Below are 23050 nucleotides of genomic sequence, written 5' to 3'. Positions count from 1 at the left end.
GCGTGTTATTTGTTTTCCGTGCCTTTCTGAATACAGACACCAACCCATCCCTGCACATCACATCCCCTGCACAGCCTGGAACATAACATTTATTTCCATGATCTGCCATTTTCGCTATTATCCTCACTTGTTTCTTCACAATACCTGCAGAACTTCTGATGATTCGGCTTTGCAGGTTCGGCTGGCATAGAACATGGGCGGGTATATGCAAATGTTGGGGGCGTAACTATTAGTGATCCCGACTGTTACATCACAGTCGGTGTTATGTTCTGATTCGCCTATTTTTCAGTGGTCTTTTGCATGCACGAGATTTACACAAGAAGGAGGAAACAATGGTGTTTGAGGCTCACGGTATGTCATTTCCTTGTACAGAACTGTTATTATTCAACTATGCCAAGGTAAATACAGTTTTCCATTCTATGGCACCTTTAAATGTGTGAAAACGAGTACATCGGCTGAATTCAGAATATCATAAATTTATGCCATACTGTATGTGCCAGAAATAGTATGCTACATGCTCTCTATCCATTGTGCCATTATATATCACTGTGTGAAATTCTAACTGATTAATTCTCTTTTGTGCATTGTCTAAAAACAGGAATTAGAGAGTGGGCATCTCTAAAACTAGAGCTGTCAAGCAATCACACATTTAATTTAATTATTTAAATGAAATGAAAATTAAGCCAATTTATTGCAATAATACATCTACATTTCTCAGAAAAAAATCACAAATGAAGGCAATTTAAGATATCGTGGCAGAAAATATGAATAGACAAAAAGTTATTTTTGACATCAATATCTACTGTTTTATTTTCATATCACTGAACTGATCTAGTACTTTGGTCCTGTAGTAGGAAAATCTCTTATTTTACAGGTGCATTAACGTTATTTTGATTATGTCACCTCCTTTTTAACAAAGCAGTTCCAACATAACCAATTATTTTAGCCTGGGAAAAAACAATTAACTATGCTAGTTCTTTTTTGTGCATCAAATACATACGGTACAGCACGAACACGCTATTCCAATTCCCGAACAAATTAGGCTGGGCATACATTGTGCGATCTCAGCAACGTTTTTGTTAAATACCAACTTTCACTGTACGAGTAAATCGCATGCGATGTCAAGCCAAACCAAGACAATCAAGTCCGTCCTTGGCCCTGTCCCAAATCGCACCCTAAACCCTTGCAGTCTTCCTCTGAGTCCACACTTTCGTGACGTAAATGCCGCTTTGACTGTCGGGTAGAAGTCTGCCGTGGAGCTCGCCCCAGTGCAGGCTCTGCAGAAGTGCGCATTGAGGGCGCATAGCGGCCGCAAAGGGGGTGCTCGCGAGCACCCTTCTGAAAGCTTCGTGTTTCTATTGGGTTTCTCTTCACTCATCACTCTGGGGGAGGGAAGAGAATGGGGGAGGGATTGTAAAAGATCTTATTACAAGATAATGTTAAAATAATTATATTATATAATTTTTTCAGTGATTCTTTCTGCAGGTTATAATTATGCACGTAGGTGGCGACAAGTGATGGTCTTTATGATTGAGTCAATGAATCATTCACTAAACTGATTTGTTCAAAATACTGATTCATTCAGGAATGAAAGTGGCCCTGTCCCAAATCGCACCCTAAACCCTTGCAGTCTTCCTCTGAGTCCACACTTTCGTGACGTAAATGCCGCTTTGACTGTCGGGTAGAAGTCTGCCGTGGAGCTCGCCCCAGTGCAGGCTCTGCAGAAGTGCGCATTGAGGGCGCATAGCGGCCGCAAAGGGGGTGCTCGCGAGCACCCTTCTGAAAGCTAAAATGACGAATGGGACACCCTATGGTCTCGTGGACTTAACAGACACACGCACGCGGCGGCCATTGTAAGTCCACAAGACAGTAAGTGCACATGAAGTGTGCCATTTGGGACAGGGCCCTTATCACACGCCATGTAGCCATGGTTTCATTTCTGTTTTCATGCAGACGCAGTGAGGGAAAAATGACTGAGTTTAGGGCAGTCGGTTCGTAGTTCTGCTTCAACTGTGCAATACCCTCGCGAGGGGCGACCAAAATTTCTGACATGTCAGAAATTCAACCGACCATCCGATTGCCACTCGGGAGAGGCTAATCACCTCTCGTTACCCCCTGTACACTGCATGTCAAAAGATGCATGACAAAGCTGAAATTCGGCTCGACTCAAAAAAAGAGTCAGAAAATCAGCTCAAAATCGGATTAAAGTTGCACAGTGTATACCCAGCCTTAATCATATGACCCGGTTCCCAAATGAATGACTCTTTTGAGTCTTTAAACTCCATGAGGCGACCAGTGTAATCAGCACAGCCAGTGTAGTCCGATTCACGAACAAATGTCTCATGAGCCGATTCTTTTTTGTGAATCAAATACATACTGTACATTTAGGCTACAGCGCGATCATGGTATTCCGATTCCCGAACGAATTTATCACCTGACTCGGATCTTTGTAGTGAATCAAATACAGCGGAAGCGCGACCATAGTAGTCCGATTCCCAAACAAATTAATCTTATGAGTTGGTTCTTTTTAGTGAAGCGAAAACACAGAGGATGACCAATGTGACCAATCTTATATGAACCCCCAAACAAATGAATCTTAGGAGCCGATTCTTTTAATGAACAGTTAAAAAATACTGTTTACCGGTTTGAATCATTCTGAATCACAGAACTGCAAGTATCATTTTGTGAGTAATGCCTATTGTAGTTTTTTTTTTGTTTTTTTTGTAATAAATAATATTCATTCATATACACCTACACACGTACTACACACACAAAAAAAGTGTAAGCAAGAAAGTGGTCCAAGCGACTTGCTCTCTGACTTACTTTGCTGTAGTTCAGTAAGAGAATCAAAATAGAGGTAAAATAGAAGCGTGTCCCATTATAAGTGCTAAAGAAGAACTGAACAAGAATAAAAAAATAAAATAAACTTGGAGTGACCCATACTGCTTCTTTTAATTAAAATGAAGAAAAAAAGGGGAGAAAAAAATCGATTTAATGCTCTGGCTCTGCATTATCCAATTTTTAATTAGCCATTTGAAACTGCTTTTAGGCTAATTTTTAAGCACGACCAAGTGGGTCATGCCCTGTTTTAATATTTTAATATTTGATATCGGTTCAGCAGGACTGGGCATTAATGAAGTTTTTACTTTATGATTTCCACTTGATACCTGCTACACTAAAACTTTATTACATATATTACAAACTTTATATTAGGGTTTTTTATATATAAAAACTTTATAAAGGTAAAAATCCTGGGTGACCAGGGGTCAGTGTATTAAACTGCCCAATATAAGAGTAATTTAATGATTTTAAAATTTGCAGAAATCAACAACCACAACAAATGTTAGACCAGTCTTATTTTTTTCTTTTCTTTTCTTTTCTTTTCTTTTTTTTGTCACCCCATTAATCAAAACAGCCATTAAGTGCTGGTTAGTCTATGAAAGATGCTTTTTACTTCCCATATTGTAAACATGATAACATAAATGCATTACAATTTCATCTTCAGATGCAAATCTCTTATATTCTTCATATTCAAGACAACAAATTCACTATAACCCATCAAAAAGTCAAGCATGTTGCATAGTTTGCATAGCGGATTCAGGATTTCAATCAGCTGGTGAGATATGAGGCGAATTCATTACTTCAGTTGGTTTTAAACTGTTTGTTTTCACAGTCAAGCTGCTGTTTGCTTTATTCACAAACCTATGGGGCTAATATGGAGTTTGAAGTATGAATCAGCGATCACAGTGAAAAATATGATTTAACATCTCAAAATGTTTTGTGAATTAATCAGATTAATCTACCAATTAATTATACTTTTGCATAGAATTTTGTATGTTGCCTCCTCGAGCTCCAAAACATCTGTGTTCTTTGGTTTACCAGCATGCTTTGCACATTCTTGCCCATTCTTTCCCACATTGTCTTGATGATGCTTGATGAGTTTTTGTTTTAATTAACTATAACAAAAGTGCACTGGACTGGACTAAACTAGACCAGACCAGACCAGATTAGATTACTAGAATCAAACAAAGTTCAGTAGACTCGAATTAATAGAGAATAGAACAGAGTAGACTAGTCCAGATTAGACTAGACTAAAATAGAATACAGTTAAGTAGACTTGACTATACTAGAATAAACTAAAACAGAATAAATTATTTTGTCTTACAGCTTTTTCAGGGCAATTCTAAAAAAGCACAATTTCTATACTGTTCTTTGTAAGAGAAACAAACAGGTGTTTTGAGCACATGTGATATAGAGATTGATTCAGGGAGTCGATGAACACAAGTGAATCTATAATTAAAGCACAACAAATATCATAAACTGTAATATTTAGCTAACCTTATTACACATTTCTAGGGAAATAAACTATTTCGAACAGTTCAGACTGGCGATTGAATTTATGCAGCTAAGTAATTGCGTCCGTCATGACTGTCCAGTGTACGAATGATAAGATCGCATCCCAATCAGACAGAATATAATACAGCAGACGCAAGTCGGTCCCTCATGTGTCATCTTCTGACATCACGCCCACAGTCTCCGAACCGCCACTCACGTCTTTGAGCTGTCAATCAATTACTTCAATAAGACGGCATCCGCTGCATGAATAGTACGCGTGTAATAAGCTCGCTGCGGCTAACAAGTGGACAGAAGTGCAGTCAGGAAAATAGAACAGAGTGATTTAAAGTAGAAGAGAAATAAAGCATGAATCCATTTCAAAAGGTTACATGTCACTCACAAACCTGAACGCCCACATCTCTTCTCTTCCTGATGGGTAGTCTGACCGTGGACGTGGAAACAACACTTGTGATGTTAGGAAACAGTGCACTGCGTGTCATTAGACCAACTAATGGACAGTGTGTATGCTGACGGGGATATAAAGAGCCCACACTGTGGCTCTTTGATCTTCACAACAAAATAGCCAATGAATTCAGAATTTATTTGCCCTGAAAGAGAGCTCATGAAAAATAAATGAGACTAGACTAGACTAAGACTGGAACAGAACAGAGAACACTAGACAGAGAACACTAGACTAGAATAGAACATAACAGAGTAGTCTGAAACAATGTTATTTTAGTATTATTTGTGTACTAGTATTTATTAATATTTTGAATTGGCTTTTATATTTTTTAGTTTTAATTTTAAACTTTCAGTAAAATTCGTTACATGCTTTTGCTTTTGTATTTTATTAGTTTCTTTTTAAATATTTCTATTTAGCTTTCATTTATTTTTAGTAATTTTAGTACTTTAACTTATCTTATTTTGGCTATTTTTCCATCTAATATTTGTATTTTACTTTATTTAGGCTACTTGTCAATTAACAAAAATAACTTTTGATAGAGTTTAGTTTTAGTTAACTAAAGATTTAGTTAACTAGATTAGATGACTAGACTAAAACAAACTTCTGTACACTAGCTAGACTAGAGAATAAACAGCGTAGTGTACTAAAACAGATTAGAACAGACTAGACTTGACTAGACTAGGCAGGACTACAATAGAAGAAAGTTAAGTAGACTAGACTGTACTAGAATAGACAGAGTACACTAGTCTGGACTAGACTAGACCAGAGAAGATCACGAGAATAGAACAAGTTCAGTACACTAGAAAAACTAGAATAAAACAGTGCAGTGTAGTAGAATAGAGTAGAACAGAGTGGACTAGACTAGACCAGATTAGACAAGACTACATTTGTACCAGACAAAAACAGATTGGAACAGAACAGAGAATACTAGACTAGACTAGAGTATGATAGATCAGACTAGGACAGGAAATAACTGGTAGACTAGACTTGACTAGACCAGACCAGATTAGACAACTATAATAGAACAGAGTTTATAAGACTAGACTAGAATAGAACAGAACAGTAGAGTGGAGTAGACTAGAGTAGACATGATCCGTCATAGAATAGAATAGAATAGAATAGTGGAATAGACTAGAGTAGACATAACAAGTTCAGTACACTAGAAAAACTAGAATAAAACAGTGCAGTGTAGTAGAATAGAGTAGAACAGAGTGGACTAGACTAGACCAGATTAGACAAGACTACATTTGTACCAGACAAAAACAGATTGGAACAGAACAGAGAATACTAGACTAGACTAGAGTATGATAGATCAGACTAGGACAGGAAATAACTGGTAGACTAGACTTGACTAGACCAGACCAGATTAGACAACTATAATAGAACAGAGTTTATAAGACTAGACTAGAATAGAACAGAACAGTAGAGTGGAGTAGACTAGAGTAGACATGATCCGTCATAGAATAGAATAGAATAGAATAGAATAGAATAGAATAGAATAGAATAGTGGAGTGGAGTGGAGTAGATATGATCCTAATAGAATAGAATAGAATAGAATAGAATAGAATAGAGAAGTGGAGTGGAGTGGAGTAGATATGATCCTTCATAGAATAGTAAAGTGGCGTAGAATAGAGTAGATAGACTAGACTAGAACATAACAGGGTAAACTGGACTAGACTAGACTAGACCAAACAACAAGAATAAAACAAAGCTTAATAGACTAGGCTAGACTAGACAAGAAAAGATTAAAATAAAATTAAGTAGCATAATAAAGTACAGCAGATTACAAGAATAGATTACAACAAAACTGAATACCTTAAACAGAACTGTAAAGTGGAGTAGACTAGAGCAGACAGACTAGATTAGACTGAATTTTTGGTGTGTTCTGGAGCAGGGCTGGATTTGTGACTCACTTTGAGTGAAGTGAGGCGGGTTGTCATTGACGTCACTGAGGTGCACGGTGAGAGTGGTTGTCCCTGTCAGACCCCCTTGATGGCCGCCCATGTCTCTTGCCTGGAGCACCACCTGGTACTGCGCCTGAGCTTCTCTGTCCATATCGGGGACCGCTGTGCGCAAGATACCTGCCGAGAGAGACAGAGACAGGAACAGATCACTCACAGCAAACCTCACTTTGCTTTGGCGATACTGAGCAATTTTCAAGCCAGTAAGGTAATTAGGTAAAACTGAAGTGAATTAAAAGGAATCACATTGAACATCCTACACCATCACACTGCTGTCCTGCCATGAGTTTCACTCACAAAAACTGGAGCAGAATACAGATCTGACTGCTTCTGATGGGTCCGACAAATATTACAGTAGATGGAACAGTCACTTGTTCTTACATGCCAGTGAAAATTGTACATTTATTGTACAACCATATTTATGCCTTGTACACTTAAATCTTTGGTTTTCTATGATGTATTCAACACTGTTTTTGCTGATCCTGCTGATTTGTGACCAAGATACTTTTATCTAGCTGGGAAACATAGATGAATTTGCAAAAAACGACATACTAATCTTCAAAACATGAGTCAGAATGTGCTGAAAAACACAAGCCAATCAAAACTATTTTGCCTATGCCATCATTTTACAGCCAAAGTGTGTTTATGAATCTGTGGGGATAAGGATCAAAAGTTTGTTTGGTAAGATTTAAAAATGTTTTTATACATTTTTAATGTTTTTGTCTCACCACTTGAGTCAAGTAAAAAAAGTAATTTAATTTAATAATTAATAATATATTTTTTTTGTTTACTCGCCAGACTGATAATTAGATTACAGGCTGTAATTAGAATTAAAACTTGATACCATGTACCAATGCATATTAGTCATTTTAACTGAACTTAGGACTGGTGGTGGTGCTTTTTTGGTCATTCAATGTTTCTGTAAAAAAAACTGGGGAAAAAACAAACAAAAATACTGATAAGATAATAATGATACGAATTCTACTAATAAGAACAATATAAAACACACTAATGATTAATGAGCTGCTGGATTCATGAATATTAATCAGGTTGTGTGCGTTTGCTTGAACTGATTTGCTGAAATCAAAACAGGGACGAAAATAGGTGAGCGCCAACCAATGAGATGAGTCCTCTTGAATGAGATTGCCGTTTGCGCATTAGTTCCGCCCACTACCGGAGAAAGCGGCAGTTCTTATAAGTTGAAGAATTCTTAAGGAACGCTGTTATTTTGACAGGAAAATACAACAAAGAATATAGTTTACATGTAGCGCATCAATTCTCTCTCTCTCTGCGTGTGTGTGAGACAAAGCGACGGCGAGCTGTGTGCCTTCACACTAGAGTTTACGGTACGTCAAATACAGGTGCGCTGCACATCCATTCAGATGAACTGAAAAATAGCACAGATCGCTTGACGGAGAGTGAAACTCTGAAGCGCTCACGCAGAGAGTGTATATATATATATATATCTGTGCTAAACTTATACTTAGCCTCCAAATCACACACTGGCAAATAAAATCTGAGAATTTATTAGCCATTGGCTATTATTAGACATCATTTAGTCGCCCAGAGTGAAGATTTCCGATCTTTTTTTTCCCCTCCTCTCAAGAAATATCTGCATCCACACGAAACCATGAAACCGACACAAAACGATGTAGTATACATGCCAGATCAGCATGTGGCGCTGTAAGAGATACACTAAAAACGGAGAAGAAGACTTGGACTATGCGCATAAATCTTGTGCGTGGTATAAAAACGAACATGGAACAATACATTTATTAATCTGTGTTATTTGTTAATAAAAAGACAATTGTTCAGTGTTTGTTCATGTTTTTGTTGCTGTTACGTGATGTAGCGGTGTCTGACTAGGGGCGAGACGTGGGCTGATGACGTCATCGTTTCAGAAAATATACGGATTCGCTGTCCACACAAAAACGCAAGGGCGGCGTTTTCAGATTTATCCACTCTGGGACCCAAACGCCGGATCCGTGTGGACGAAACGCCTATACGATACAAAATGTATGCGTATACAGCTAAACGCATCTCCGTGTGGACGGGGCCTTAGTCGCATATGCGAGTGATTTACTCCAATGTAGAGGGTTGCCTTCCTGATCCCACACTTTTGAATGGTAATGTGTGTGTGTGTGTGTGTGTGTGTGTGTACACACACACACACACACACACACACACACACTCTTCAAATAAATATATATGAATTATATTTTCTTTTGTAAAGAAAACAACATTTTTAATGGACAAAACATTTTATAAAAAAAAACACTCAATATTTAATATTTCTAGCAAATTTAAAAATATGTAAAATGGATCATTATTTTGTGCTGAAACCTAGAAAAATATAGTAGCACAGAATCTAGTCAATATTCATAATCTTGAAAATAAAATAAATAAAATAAAAAATACTGTAGAATTCAGTCATCAACTTCAGCTTGCCAGTCGTATTGAATAATACAGAATACAAAAGAAAATGTAATCAGTTTTCATTATTTAGTAAACAGAATATAGTTGATAGTATTGAATAGTAAATAGTCATTCATAGTCATTAGAATATAGTCAACAGAAGTGATTAGAGACTGTTCAAAGAACAAAAATGAATAAAAACTTTTGCAGAATGCAATAACAAATCAAATTCCTTTCGATTGTTTTAGAGTGAAAACATTATGTTTTTAAGTTTCATGATCATTTTTGATGATTTAAAATCATGATTTTTCAGAATTACACCACTTCTTGCTGTTCGAGTCCTTTCATTTCCTGGGGCTCTTATGAATTCACTTGTCCACTGCGATGACCGTGCCAGTTTCTGCAGCAACAAGACTGAGCTGTTGTGAGTTATTTTTTCAGACATCACTCAGCCTTATTCTTGCACTATGACAGATACATTATGAGCTGAGTGCATGCGTCTAATGATGTTGTTGGACCACAGCCAAAAATACTTTTTACTAAAGAAATAAACCTTTACTTAAGGGGTTTATGAAATGGAGAACCAACATGTTCTTGATACTACTTACATAAGAGGTTACTTTACAGCAAAAAAAAATAAATACTGCAAGTTTCAGAATTCAAAACGAACTCTGCAGTACAAACATTCATTATTCTTTTCTACTCTTCTGAAATGGCCAGATTTGAAATTGTATTGCGTATAAAATAAGCACGTACTGTACATGCATAGCCTTTTGTAAAACGACAATTAATAATAGTACTTTTAAACCGATATACCGAAAATTAAGCAAGCAAAAGCAATTAACACACTGAAACAGACTGTTGCAATCATTGTGGTTGCATTGCATTGTTCAATTTCTTCTGCCTCGGGCTCAAACATATACAGCTCTATCACAGCACTTGCCATCTCGAGTGTCAAAACACATGACATGCTGTAAAAGAGGGGGCGTGGGTCAGGTGTGATGAAGATAGCCAATCAAAGCTGTGGGTGTTTACTTTTGTTTCTGCAAGTGGTAACGTCCTTTGAAATTGAGTGTTTTTCACAGAGAGTGAAAATGAGGGTGGAAAAATTATAATTTTTACAAATATAAGACCTGCTTTGGTGAAAAAACATTGCAAACTTTAGGCCAGATGTACTAAACAGGGCAAATTAGCGTGGTGCAATCCCATGAAACCGCCGATGGGAGTGGAAACTTCTGCTGGTGATCTACTGACAATGCGCAAATTAAAGAACACAGACGCAGCCAGTGCTTTTCAATGAGCAATGCAATCTACCAAGAGCAACGCACATAAGAGCAGGGTCGCAAACAAGAGCCGATGATAATCAGGTACGTGCAATCTACTAACAACACAGGCGCAAATGGGTTAAAACATGCTTTTTTGGGGGGCTTTAAATAATGGCACAAGTACCAGTAAACTGACTACCGCAAACCTTAGTAAATCACCCTGAATGATTCCTTTAAATAATCTGCTCCCATAAATTTTGAGTCTCAAAGGGACACTCCTACAAATGCATAGGCAATAAGGTTAGCCGCAAAAATAACTGTCCACGCCTTTTCATCGCTAATGTTTCACTGCGTGTCCCTACTTAAGTAGTGTTTAGTAAAGGTGCTCTATGTAATTTTTTGAATGTACCAAAGCATACAAATATGTTTGCAGATATTTAGGAAACATGCGAAGTGCGCATACTTGTTTCTCAGAAAAACAATGCTACAGCCACTACTTTGAAATGTGCGTTCCATGTCGGAATGTCCGTTTTTTTTTGGTCTGTGTGATTCCGCCCACTGCTAATTTACCCAATAGTATTCAACACCCCGTGTTGCCAGTTGGTGGAAAACACAGCGTATGGGGTCATTCACACAGAACGTGTATTTGCGTCTAAAAATGAATGTTTTTTTTAAAGGGGTCCTATTATGCTTTTTTACTTTTTCAACTTTAGTTAGTCTGTAATGTTGCTGTTTGAACATAAAAAAGATCTGCAAAGTTACAAAGCTCAAAGTCCAATTCAAACGGAGATATTTTATTTAACAGAAATCACTTTTCAAAAACTACAACGAACGACTCGTTTGGACTACAACGCATATTTTCCGGGATTTGTGATATTACAAAGATCGACGAATGGGACGAGACCTGGTTGAGCTGCACTAGAGAAGGCAACGAGTTTTATTATCACTATGTCAGAGTATTAGTGTATTTACAGTGTAAGGCTCATCACCTTTCATTGTCAATTGCGCTCGTTCCTATTGCGTGTCCTCAATCTGGCAACCCGCGTGAGCGTCGAGTCTGAGGAGGAAGAGCGGGAGAAACTAATCTCCCCAATATTTTGAATTAGGACTGCAGTACCCATTTCAACCACTTGATGTCAATATAACATATAACCTTTAAAGGCACAGTATGTAATTTTCACCGCTAGAGTGCACATATTCAAAACAAACAAAGAAACAAAGGCGCAGTTTGATGACGCCGTGATTGAGTGTGGAATCATGGGAGTTGTCGTCTTCATCCCCACAGCCGATACAATCCGACGGGACTTGAGCTCTAATAATGTTCATGAGCTAATGTATTAAAGATTTATTACCGTCACTGTAGTATGAAGCAGGGTGGGGCTGAAAGCCATGGAAGCAAACGAGGCCGCAGGAGCGATTGCTAATGAGAGACGAGTGCGAAACACAGTTGACCGTTTCATGTGTATGTGGGGTAAAAGCAATGCTGTTTTATCATACTAGATACACTTGAAAGTTCTGTTATAATGCTACTCTGTGCATTCGTCACGCATAACATATTAAAGCATCTTTGGTGTTTCCATGTTTCCACGACCGGAAATCGAGGGTGTATGAGATCATTGGTAGGCGACGCAATGACATGGTCCATTATTCAATTCAATTAAATTCAAGTTTATTTGTATAGCACTTTTCACAATACAAATCATTGCAAAGCAGCTTTACAGGAAATGAAGTTTCTACAATATATTTATTAGTAGCTTGTCAGTGGAGACTATGTCAAATTGATGTACATATACACTAGTTAAAATAGCTTAATTCTCTAGATTTAAACATTCTTGGAAACATTTGGGATAATGTAAATACACAAGTCAGCAAAATATATAACACTGTTCTAGTGGTTTTTGGATACTTTAATCAAAAAATCTTACATATTGTGCCTTTGATGCCAAAAGAGGTTTTGAGCTGGTGCAAGCTAAGTAAAACAGGCCTTTTGTAAACTAACCTTGAGAGACATAATATAAAATAAAAAAAAAACATTGCGTTTCTAATCATAAATAATAAAACCGAACACATACCTGACTGTGGGTCCACTGTGAAGTACTGCTGGCCTTGAATCACTGAATACACAAGTTTGGCACTATTCCCATACATTGGATCATCAGCATCTGTGGCTGTCACTTGAATAACGGATGTGCCTAAGGAAAGAGAGAGAGAGAGAGATGAAATAAGAGGTAGTTTTGACAAAGTCAAGGTTCAATGAGCATGTAACCCTCTGTCTTTTCTTCCAAACACAGCTGACAGCAGTCAGAGGGCATTTGTGTGTGTGCAGCCAAGCGCAGTACCGATGTTGGCCATCTCAGGCACGGTGGCACTGTACGGGCCGCCCTGGAACACAGGAGGGTTGTCGTTGATGTCTTGCACACGGATGATGAACTGGGATGAAGGCTCCAGGGCTCGGCCAGTCTGCCGGTCTGTTGCCGTGGCGATAAGGCGGTACTGGTCCTTTTCCTCACGGTCTAGGGGTTTGGTGACGTGGATGTTCCCTGTTCTGCTGTCAATAACGAACACCGAACCGGCCCCCTCACCTTTTAATATGTATTTGGTTCGTCCATCACCCCTGTCCACACTCGAATGAAGCTGGAGGAATGAATAAATAATTGAAAAACACAAAATATGTAAGAAAATTCTCAAAATCATCAACAAATTCCATTTCTTAAAAGACTGTATGCACAGTATAAAAGGCACTCATAATGCTGTATGATATGTATTGTATTGCAATTACTTTTACTTTCTAAGATAGGTTATATAATGTAGTATATTCTAATAATTTGGTTGAAGAATTCAGTTAATCAGTATGTTTTAGCACAAATAATTTAATTATGTTCAAACACATATTATTCCTGTCTGCTTAAAGAATTACCATATAAAGATGTAAGTGATTAATTAATATTAATATTTATATGATCTATTATTTTTTATGTGTGCTCTCATTTGATATTAGGGGTGATTGAACATTCAGACTTGTATTAAATTCAATATTATAATCAAGTCTCTCTGTTACTGTTGGCATATATACCATTGAAAAGTTTGTTGTCGGTATGATTAAATAATAATAATAATAATAATAATAATTTTAGTCAGCAAGGATGCATTAAATTGATCAAAAGTATCAACATGTATCATGGTTTCCATAAAAAAACTGTTTTGAACATTGATAATAATCTAATATTTCTTAAGTAGCAAATCTGCATAACAGAAAAAGCTTTGCATCACAGGAATAACTTACATTTGAAAATATATTAAAATAAAAAACAATATTACCATTTTTACTGTATTTTTGATCAATTAAATGCAGCCTTGGTGAGCTTGAGAGACTTCTTTCAAAAACATTTTAAAAATCTTACAAACCCCAAACTTTTAAACAAATTTCTTAAGCCACGTACACATATATATTTCTTCTTATTCATAAATATTTGCTGCATACCTGAAAGATGGCAGGTAGATCTAAAGTAGACTTTGAGACATGAAGAGCAATATTCCCTAAATTTATAATGCATTTTATACACAGGCACCACAGAAGGTGTTACCAAAATCTAATGCTATTTTCTCACTTGGCTAATATTCTTCTCTAAAAACATCCTGTGAAGATAATGACTTAAGAGACCGACTGCTTCCATGTGAATAAATAACTCCATGAGGTAATGAGATGTGTTTGTAGTTTTCTGTACCTGAGATCCTCTAAGGCCAAACCACACAAATTTAATATCAGAGTATAAAAAATGATATCAGGGAAAACCATCCATAATAAACGAGTGGCTTCCTTGTTTTTTCAGCCAGTACTAATAAAAAAACATTTCCCTTTTAATACTTTCCGACAAAGTCATAATTGCTCTGGTTGAGCTCTGGGCAGGCAGACTAATCCAGGATCACTGTGAAAGGGCACCTTTCACCAGGGGCTAAAAAAGACCTCTGTATCCAGATATCCAGCATGCCTGATATGAGGAACTCCAGGTGTTTTTGGACTGATAGGGGGCTGATGATTGGCCGGGCAGAAAATTAATTAGCTCAGCCGACCAGTACGGTCACAGGGGAACTGTGAGGAACATGAACATAAATCTGCCAAATAAACCTGTAAAACCAAACATGCTTAGGCTACGAAGAACACAATAGAATACAAGCTGCAGTGTTCACTGCATACTGCAGTCTACTTTTAATTGAAATATGGAAACATAACACAGCCTGTCATCCCTCCAAATAAATAATGAAAAAAGGAGTTATTTTGCATTTTTAATCCAGAAAATCGTTTTAACTCTTGGCAGTCTGATTAAATAATGATTCATAATGACATAAAAAATCTTGGTTGATATTAGTTATATATATATATATATATATATATACACACACAGACACACACACACATATTTACCCTGAAAAAAGACCATAAGGACTTCACTGACACAACATGGACACAAAAGAATCACTGAATCCTTTATTGAATAGGTTCATTTGTATAACCTGTACAAACAAACTGATTCAATCACTACAATGAATCAGATTTTTCAACACTACATACAAAAGACATTTTTGATTGTTCTCTCCATTTGACTAGCAGAATGTGCAAACTTTAAAAGCAGTAGCAATTTAAAAATCAAACAAACAAATAAAATATAATTTCATATAAAGCACACATTTAAAACTATTTTTGGTTGCTTATGGTTGCTGGACAATTTATTTATTATTACTTCAAATGAAATTAAATGAAATTAAATAACTTAAATTGATAATATAAAAATAATAAAAATAATTAATGGTCAATTACCGTACAAAAATTGATAAAAAAAATTTAACAAATAAAAATAAAACAATATAATTGCGACTTTTTATCTCACAATTCTGACTTTTTCCTCAAATTGTGAGATATATAAAGTCAGAATTGAGTCTGACCTGACTTTTTTTCCTTGCAATTGTGAATTTATATCCCGCAATTCTGACTTTATATTTCGCAATTCTAATTTTATATCTCACAATTATCAAGATATACTGTCAGAATTGCGGGATATAAACTCGCAATTGCGAGTAAAAAGTCCAAATCTGAGGGGGGAAAAAAGGCTGATATTTGTGGATTTATTTCTCACAGTTATGAATTAACTCCTAATTGAGTTATAAAGTCAGAATTGTGAGATAAAAAGTCACAATTATTTTTTATTCAGTGGTGGAAACTTCCATATTATCTGGTTTAAGCTGTCTTCTAAAAAAAAATAACATAACACATAAAACATAATGTAACGTAACATAACATATAACATATAACATAAATAATAAAATAAAGCTGAATTACTGTCACAGTATTGAACAAATGTAGTAGCACTGCTATGCTTAGTCTGACATTGCAGGCTACTTACAAAAAGCAGTAAACTATTGTACATTGAAACTACTTAGGTGAGCAATATCTGTTTATCTACACACTACAGATGTAGTATGAACAGTATGCTAGTATAGTGACATAACCATTCTCTGGATTTCCCCTTCACACCCACAACACACACACACACACACACACACACACACACACACACACACACACACACACACACACACAATGGCAGTCTACATGTCCATCTGTTTTTTTCCTCATCTTCTCCTCTCAGCTGTTTGCCTCTCACCCTCTTTGTCCATCTGTTTCACTCTCTCCCTCTCTCTGTCTTTCTGTTTGTCCATCTGGTTAACCCTCATCTAACACCCCTCTGTCATGTTTATCCAACCATCTTCCAGTCTTATGGAGGCAGCACATTTTCGACAGCTAATATTCTGTCTTTGTCTGCATCTGTAAGTGTGTGTGAGGGAGGAGAGGGGAGTTTAACAGGAATTAAGTTATTATTTCTAAGATGGGTCAGAGTGAGAGAGAGAAAGTGAGCTGACGGCCAGCTAGAGGGAGCTGAAGGGATTATTCATCCTTCAGTCGGGTCTTCTTATCTTTGTCTTGTTCTCACAGCTTTTTGGAGTAGTACTTTAGTACAGAAGGAGTGTGTGTGTGGTCAGAAGGCGGCTTTGCAGTGGTTTCCCATCCTGTGATCACACTAACGCTCGGCATGCTGGGAAACTGAAGTGGGTTGAGGGAGCTTGTGATTAAAGGAGCTCTTAGGTTCTTTCCTCCTGCGTCTAAAACCTCTTCCCCCTGCTTTTAGTATGAAAACAGTGACAACTTTCAGTCTTTTTCCTTTCTTTTTCAATTCTTTGACTCTCTCCCAACCCATTTCTCTGTACTTTTTAGACTATCACACTGCTTTTTAGACTCTCAACTACCAAGGCGTCAAACACTCCCACATCCTCAGCACAAATATACAGCAAGTACAGACATACAATCGGCCCTGTGGTGCACATATACTAGAAAATGTTAAAATGTTAAAAAACAATACCAATAAAACAATACATACATACATGTGCAAAAAAACCACTCTTGTAGTGCTTTTTTTTGTAATTTTCTGGCTTAACTATTCCATTCTATTCTATTGGATATCTATTCTTATTCATTATTCTTTAATCTTGTATTAGCCAGTTTTTTCTTGCAGAAGCACACACACATAAATATATACTGCAGAAATAAATGCATTGCTGGACCCGTCTGGATTAAGCGATCTGTGCATTGATCATCCCTCATGATCATGTGCATTTTCCCTCATCACCACAAAAAAACCCAGCACTGTACCGCTGTGCATCTGACAGCATGTATATTTAAATCTATAAATTAGCTCTGAAAATACCATAATACACACACAGATGCATTTGCATACATCAGACCGGAGCTGTATATTCAGAGATGGCAGTGCTCAGCCATAGCAGAACACGAGTGCACAAGCTGTCAGAGTGTTTTAAATAAGTGAGGTAAGAACATGGATTCATAATCCCATATTAACACTCGTCCTTCAATGGAACACAACGCTCGCTGAAGGAACAGCCCTGCATTAACTCACACAGATGCTATGTTTGCAATGGACTTATTGCATGCTATTACATTTTTTTTACTTTAGAACGGTAGTGTACATTACTAAGAAATCATATAGTTTATTTTTACAAACCACACTATTTTTCTGGCACAAAAACAATTAAGGTTTTTGAATGAATACAAACACACACACACACTGATGTGATTTAAGATGACACAGAACTCAAATAAATCATTGCATACTGTAGGTTGACATTTAAAGAATGTTGTAAACACTTTAAAAAAATGTAGTAATTCACATTAACCATCTGAACAAATTCTGAATTTCCTAAAGTGGCTTGAAAGGGAGACTTGAGGGAGAGTGTTTCATTATTTCCTCAACTCGACTGTAAAAGCTGTGCACAATACAATGTGACATTAAAAACCAGCTATGTGACATTTTGTCACACTATACTACTACCAGATGAGAAAAGTAGCATGTTTTTGGAAAACAACAGCATTTTGAAAACAGCTGAACTGTTGTTACGCTATTGAACACGTGTAGTGTATAATGTTAAGACTTTCAGTTAGCTGCTCTTCAGCATTGCACAGTGTGGTATTGTGAACACAGCCTGAGACACTCGTACCATCCACTGATTGGTTGAAAATTTGAGAGGCATGAAGGCTTTTGATCATAATAAGAGCTCTGAGGTACACCAAGTGCTTTTCTTTAGTTCACTCTGAAGCCATTTGTACTTGGAGAGAGAGCATGCATGTGTGACATTGAGAGGCAGAGGAGGAGTCGCTCTTCTGAAGAAAGAAAGAGAGAGAGAATAACACAGAACAAAGCATTCGAGTAGATCTCAAAATCAGCTCTAATAGATATTAGCACAAGTCAGAGTGGCAAGACCGGGCAGAACTGAGGAGTGTGACAGACAAACGCGTTTATTCTGACATTAGAGATAAAGGACGGACATCATCATCGGATCTAAAATTACTCAGAGATAGTCAGACAGTTTTCACCAGTGCTACTGAAACTAAAAACAGGCCTATAAAACCTGAAAAAAGCTGTCAGGTAGGATTTACAATCATTTCAGTGGCTGTTGTACAGTGGGTGAAGGACCTCTAGAAGTACATGAAATCTCAGTTCTTGACACTGTTAAAATAAAATACTATCAATATATATGTATATATAAAGTGTGGTGTGTGCGCCATTCAGAATTGAATTGAGAATGCCTTTTTAAATTCCATTTCAGTTCCTGCATTTGAACCGAAACTGAAGAACATCAGGGAAGCAAACATGAGGCAGAATTGAAATTTGAATGTAAGAATATAATTATATAATTAAATGAGACAGATGGATGGAACAATGGATGTATGGAACGACAGATGGACATATGGATGGATGGATGGACATATGGATGGATGGACGGATGGATGGATGGATGGATGGATGGATGGACGGATGGATGGATGGACGGATGGATGGATGGATGGACGGACGGATGGACGGATGGATGGATGGACGGATGGATGGATGGAACGGAGATTGTGAGCCAGACCTTCTTGTCCAACATCAGACCTCGAAAATGCTCTACTGGATAAAATGTGTGAAAATTCCCACAGAAACACTCCAAAATCTTGCAAAAAGCCTTCCCAGAAGAGTGGAGGCTGTTATTAACTGCAAAAGGGGAACCGAATCCATAATAATATCTATGTATTTACAATGGGATGCCATTAATGTCCCTGTTGATGTAATGGTCAGGTGTCCCAATTCTTTTGTCCATATAGAGTAGATGCTCTGATAAATGAGCAGTACTCAAATGACCTCTATCATTTCAGACATTCTTTTCCTTTTGTTTACAGGCAAAATATTGCTAACATTAGCCAAAATCTTGCTTGAGTTTGTGCAGCAACATTTCAATTTCACGTATCAATGAGGATGTCAGAACGTGACGTGATTGATAAATATAAAATGCCGCCCATTGTGAGCTGTCTTAACATGAAAGACACACTGTGATGTCGCACAGCCTGCCTTGGCTTTTACCCAAAATCTCATTGGTCGTATACAATCTGACAAGCAACCGCCGTAACAGACAGAAAACAATCATACACTCCTCCTTGTCTCATTTCGGAAGATTGGAGCTTTTGTAATATATTTACAAACCCGCTGACAGCGGTCTCAAACACGACACACTGACAAATGTTCTCTGAAATTCAGGGAATTCCTAAGAGCGCGGAGCCAAAGACAAATTCAGCAGTGAGTGATGTGAAGTGGGAAAGATTTACACTTCCTGCAGTCAGAGAGACTTCCTGTCCTGAGGGGGGTCACACAGGAGGCACGCTTGGTTGATTTTGGGAGGTAATAAAGCAAATATTGCTGTGTGTCAGATGAGGAAAAGAGCACGGCATCAAAGAGCAGCTTAGAGGAACTTCTCTTTCACTCTCTCCATCTCTCTCTCTGTGGTGAGCTACATGAAGCCGCGGGCTGAGCAGTCTGCGTTCACGCATGTGTGAGTTCTAGAACACAGCATGAGCATGATGTCAAAGCACATTCACTGCCTATTACTCTAACCAGTCAAAACATGCACACTAACACAGACGTATACACTTATTTAAAGCCAAAATGAAATCAAAATGGACCCTATTCACTGGTCTGGTCTTATTGTGCGCAACTCATCAAAAAGCTCCACCCTACATTTTTCCCTGTTGAAATAATAATTAAATATGAAATAAATAATAGGATGGATGGATAGATAGCACTAAATCCCATAATGCAATGTGTTAAACTTGACCATTTAGGCCAAGATGAGCAAAAAGAAACATCACAAACTGCTGCCCATGTCTGCTCAACCACTGTCTCATTCAGATTTTTCAGCTCGCTTTCCCGTTCTGTGCAAAATGAGCACAAGCTCTTATTCTGTGTTGTTCGGTGACATGTTGTCAGCAGCTAAAGCGCTATGATTTTACCGCGGGTACAGGGTGTTATTAGGCATGACGTGAAGTGCCGGCAACAGCAATTTGATGAAAGACACCAGAGTAGACTAGAAGTGAAATTTAATGGAATAAAAAACAACTCTTCCACCAAATCATATACTGCATTATTCTAATCTCAGGCAATTGTCAAGCAGCATAGCAACTATGTGTGCAATTGCAGTGTAAATGAAATTAAATCTACATGCTGTATTATGTGGTTAGTACTTATCAAACACTACTAACAAGAAAAACACAAAATTACTCACTGCTCCAGGCTAGAAACTTTAGTAGCTTTAATAAACAATCAAAATGAAATGAATGAGTTACACCTAATGTAAAAATAGAAACTCTAATTGTGATATTTAAAAGGAGACACGTGAGGATTCAAGTGCTTGAATTAATAAATGAAAAGAAAAATGTAAGAAAAGCATAAAGGGTGTTGCACACTATTTTGGTTACGAACGAAAACTATTAAAATAGTTTTCAGTAACTGAAATAAAGCTGAAATATAACAAAATATACAGTTGTGGTCAATATTTTACACTTTGCAGTATCTGCAAAATGTTAGTTATTTTACCAAAATAAGAGGGATCATACAAAATGCATGCTATTTTTTATTTAGTACTGACCTGAGTAAGATATTTCACATAAAAGATGTTTAGTCCACAAGAGAAAATAGTTGAATTTATAAAAATGACCCCATTCAAAAGTTTACATGCTTGATTCTTAATACTGTGCTGTTACCTGGATGATCCACAGCTGTTTATTTATTTATTTATTTGTAATAGTTTTTCCTGAACAGTTAAACTGCCTGCTGCTCTTCAGAAAAATCCTTCAGGTCCCATAAATTCTTTGGTTCTGTTTGCGCAAGGTTCTATCAGCTCTGAATGAGATTCAAGATGTAATCCGCACTAGGTGGCAGTACAAATCACTGCACAGTCAAAAACAAAGTTTTTGCACTTTAAAAAAAAAAAAAGAAAAAAGTGACATCAATGGCTTTTAAAGATAAAAAGATGCAACTGTGCAAAGTGAACGATTAGATAGGGCGACGTTTGTCATGCAAATTATCTTCGTGTAGCCTAGACTTTATCAAATCACACAAAAACTGTTACTGAAAAAACGTCTATACGCAATGTAACTTCTAGCCTACATTTAAAGTTTTGTTTTGGGCCGAAATGAATGCAAAACAATTAGTGCCGTGTAGTGGAATGGAAGAAGGATTTTCACTTCTCAAGAAGTTAAATGATGGATTGGAGTCGTGTGGATCACTTGTGTATTACTGTGAAGTTTTAATCAGCTGTTTGGACTCTCATTCTGACGGCACCCATTCACTGCAGAGGATCCACTGGTGAGCAAGTGATGCAATGCTAAACTTCTCCAAATCTGTTCCGATGAAGAAACAAACTCTACATCTTGAAAAGCCTGAGGGTGAGTAAATCTTCAGCAAATGTTTATTTTTTTGGTCAATTATTCCTTGAACAAGTTGCACAATCAAAAAAAAAAAAATCTCAGTTTGTAGGGCAGAATTGTATAGATTAACTAGTGCAGCAGAAGTACTTGATCTGAGACACCATCTTGAACCTCAATCTGTATTTCCACATCCCATTTTCTTTGTTTCTTTCACCTCCTCTCAAATCTGTTATATAAATCTTCTAATCATTCTCTCTCAGATTTCTGCTTTAATTGCTCTACTGCAGTCGTCTGTACACTACAATGTTTCACTGTGGGAATGAAATGAATCCAATACGCAAAAAACAAAACAAATTTAGAGACAAAAAAAAAAAAGAGACAGTAAAAAAAGAATGAAATTTGGGAAATGATCTCTGATGAGTTTCCCAGCAGGAAAAGCCCCTCCCCTCTTCTCATTTTCTTTCATCCACACTGTTGTACACTCTTCTCCTTGATCTCCCCGTTTCTCCCTCTTTTTGATTCTCCAGTGTCCACATTTGTTCTTTCAGAAACACCACATGCATTTCTCTCCTACGCGAGTTTCTTCCTCCATGAGTTCAAATGAGGCAAAATGCACACATCACACGAAACACCTAAACACATTCACACGCATATGTGCACACTCGACTTCTCAATAATAAATACAGACCTTGAGGTCCTTGGGAAAACAAAATATTGAATAGTTGCTTCCAATATGCATGTCTACACTTGGAGGTCACTGTAGCATTTAAATGGACCTAAGTGGCTCCTTTGTGTTTGTAGAGCAAAGGCTGTGATGGGTACATAAATATATCAAAACTTAATTTTTGATTAGTAATATGCATTGCTAAGAACTTCATTTGGACAACTTAAAAGGCGATTTTCTCAATATTTTGATTTTTTTGCACCCTCAGATTCCAGATTTCCAGAAATAGTTGCATCTCGGCCAAATATTGTCCTTTCCTAATCCAGTGTCCACATTTGTTCTTTCAGAAACACCACATGCATTTCTCTCCTACGCGAGTTTCTTCCTCCATGAGTTCAAATGAGGCAAAATGCACACATCACACGAAACACCTAAACACATTCACACGCATATGTGCACACTCGACTTCTCAATAATAAATACAGACCTTGAGGTCCTTGGGAAAACAAAATATTGAATAGTTGCTTCCAATATGCATGTCTACACTTGGAGGTCACTGTAGCATTTAAATGGACCTAAGTGGCTCCTTTGTGTTTGTAGAGCAAAGGCTGTGATGGGTACGAATCTCTTAATATATATATA

At 37.2% G+C, this 23050-nt stretch overlaps 1 protein-coding gene across 1 annotated transcript in view; it reads right to left on the bottom strand.

Annotated features, from left to right (window-relative positions):
• Window positions 1-23050, bottom strand: part of LOC107697820 (cadherin-11-like) — a 75879-nt gene that overhangs the window by 21499 nt on the left and 31330 nt on the right. The window contains exons 3-5 of the mRNA XM_016498674.1: window positions 12779-13073; window positions 12512-12631; window positions 6712-6879 (exon numbers count right to left, since the gene is read on the bottom strand). Of these exons, the coding sequence (XP_016354160.1) occupies window positions 6712-6879; window positions 12512-12631; window positions 12779-13073 (583 nt within the window). The remainder of the gene's footprint in view (window positions 1-6711; window positions 6880-12511; window positions 12632-12778; window positions 13074-23050) is intronic.

The sequence above is a fragment of the Sinocyclocheilus anshuiensis genome, unplaced genomic scaffold (genome assembly GCF_001515605.1).
Source record: "Sinocyclocheilus anshuiensis isolate Anshui unplaced genomic scaffold, SAMN03320099.WGS_v1.1 scaffold78, whole genome shotgun sequence".
In the NCBI taxonomy this organism is placed as follows: domain Eukaryota; kingdom Metazoa; phylum Chordata; class Actinopteri; order Cypriniformes; family Cyprinidae; genus Sinocyclocheilus; species Sinocyclocheilus anshuiensis.
This window is presented reverse-complemented; position numbering and strand designations above follow the sequence as displayed.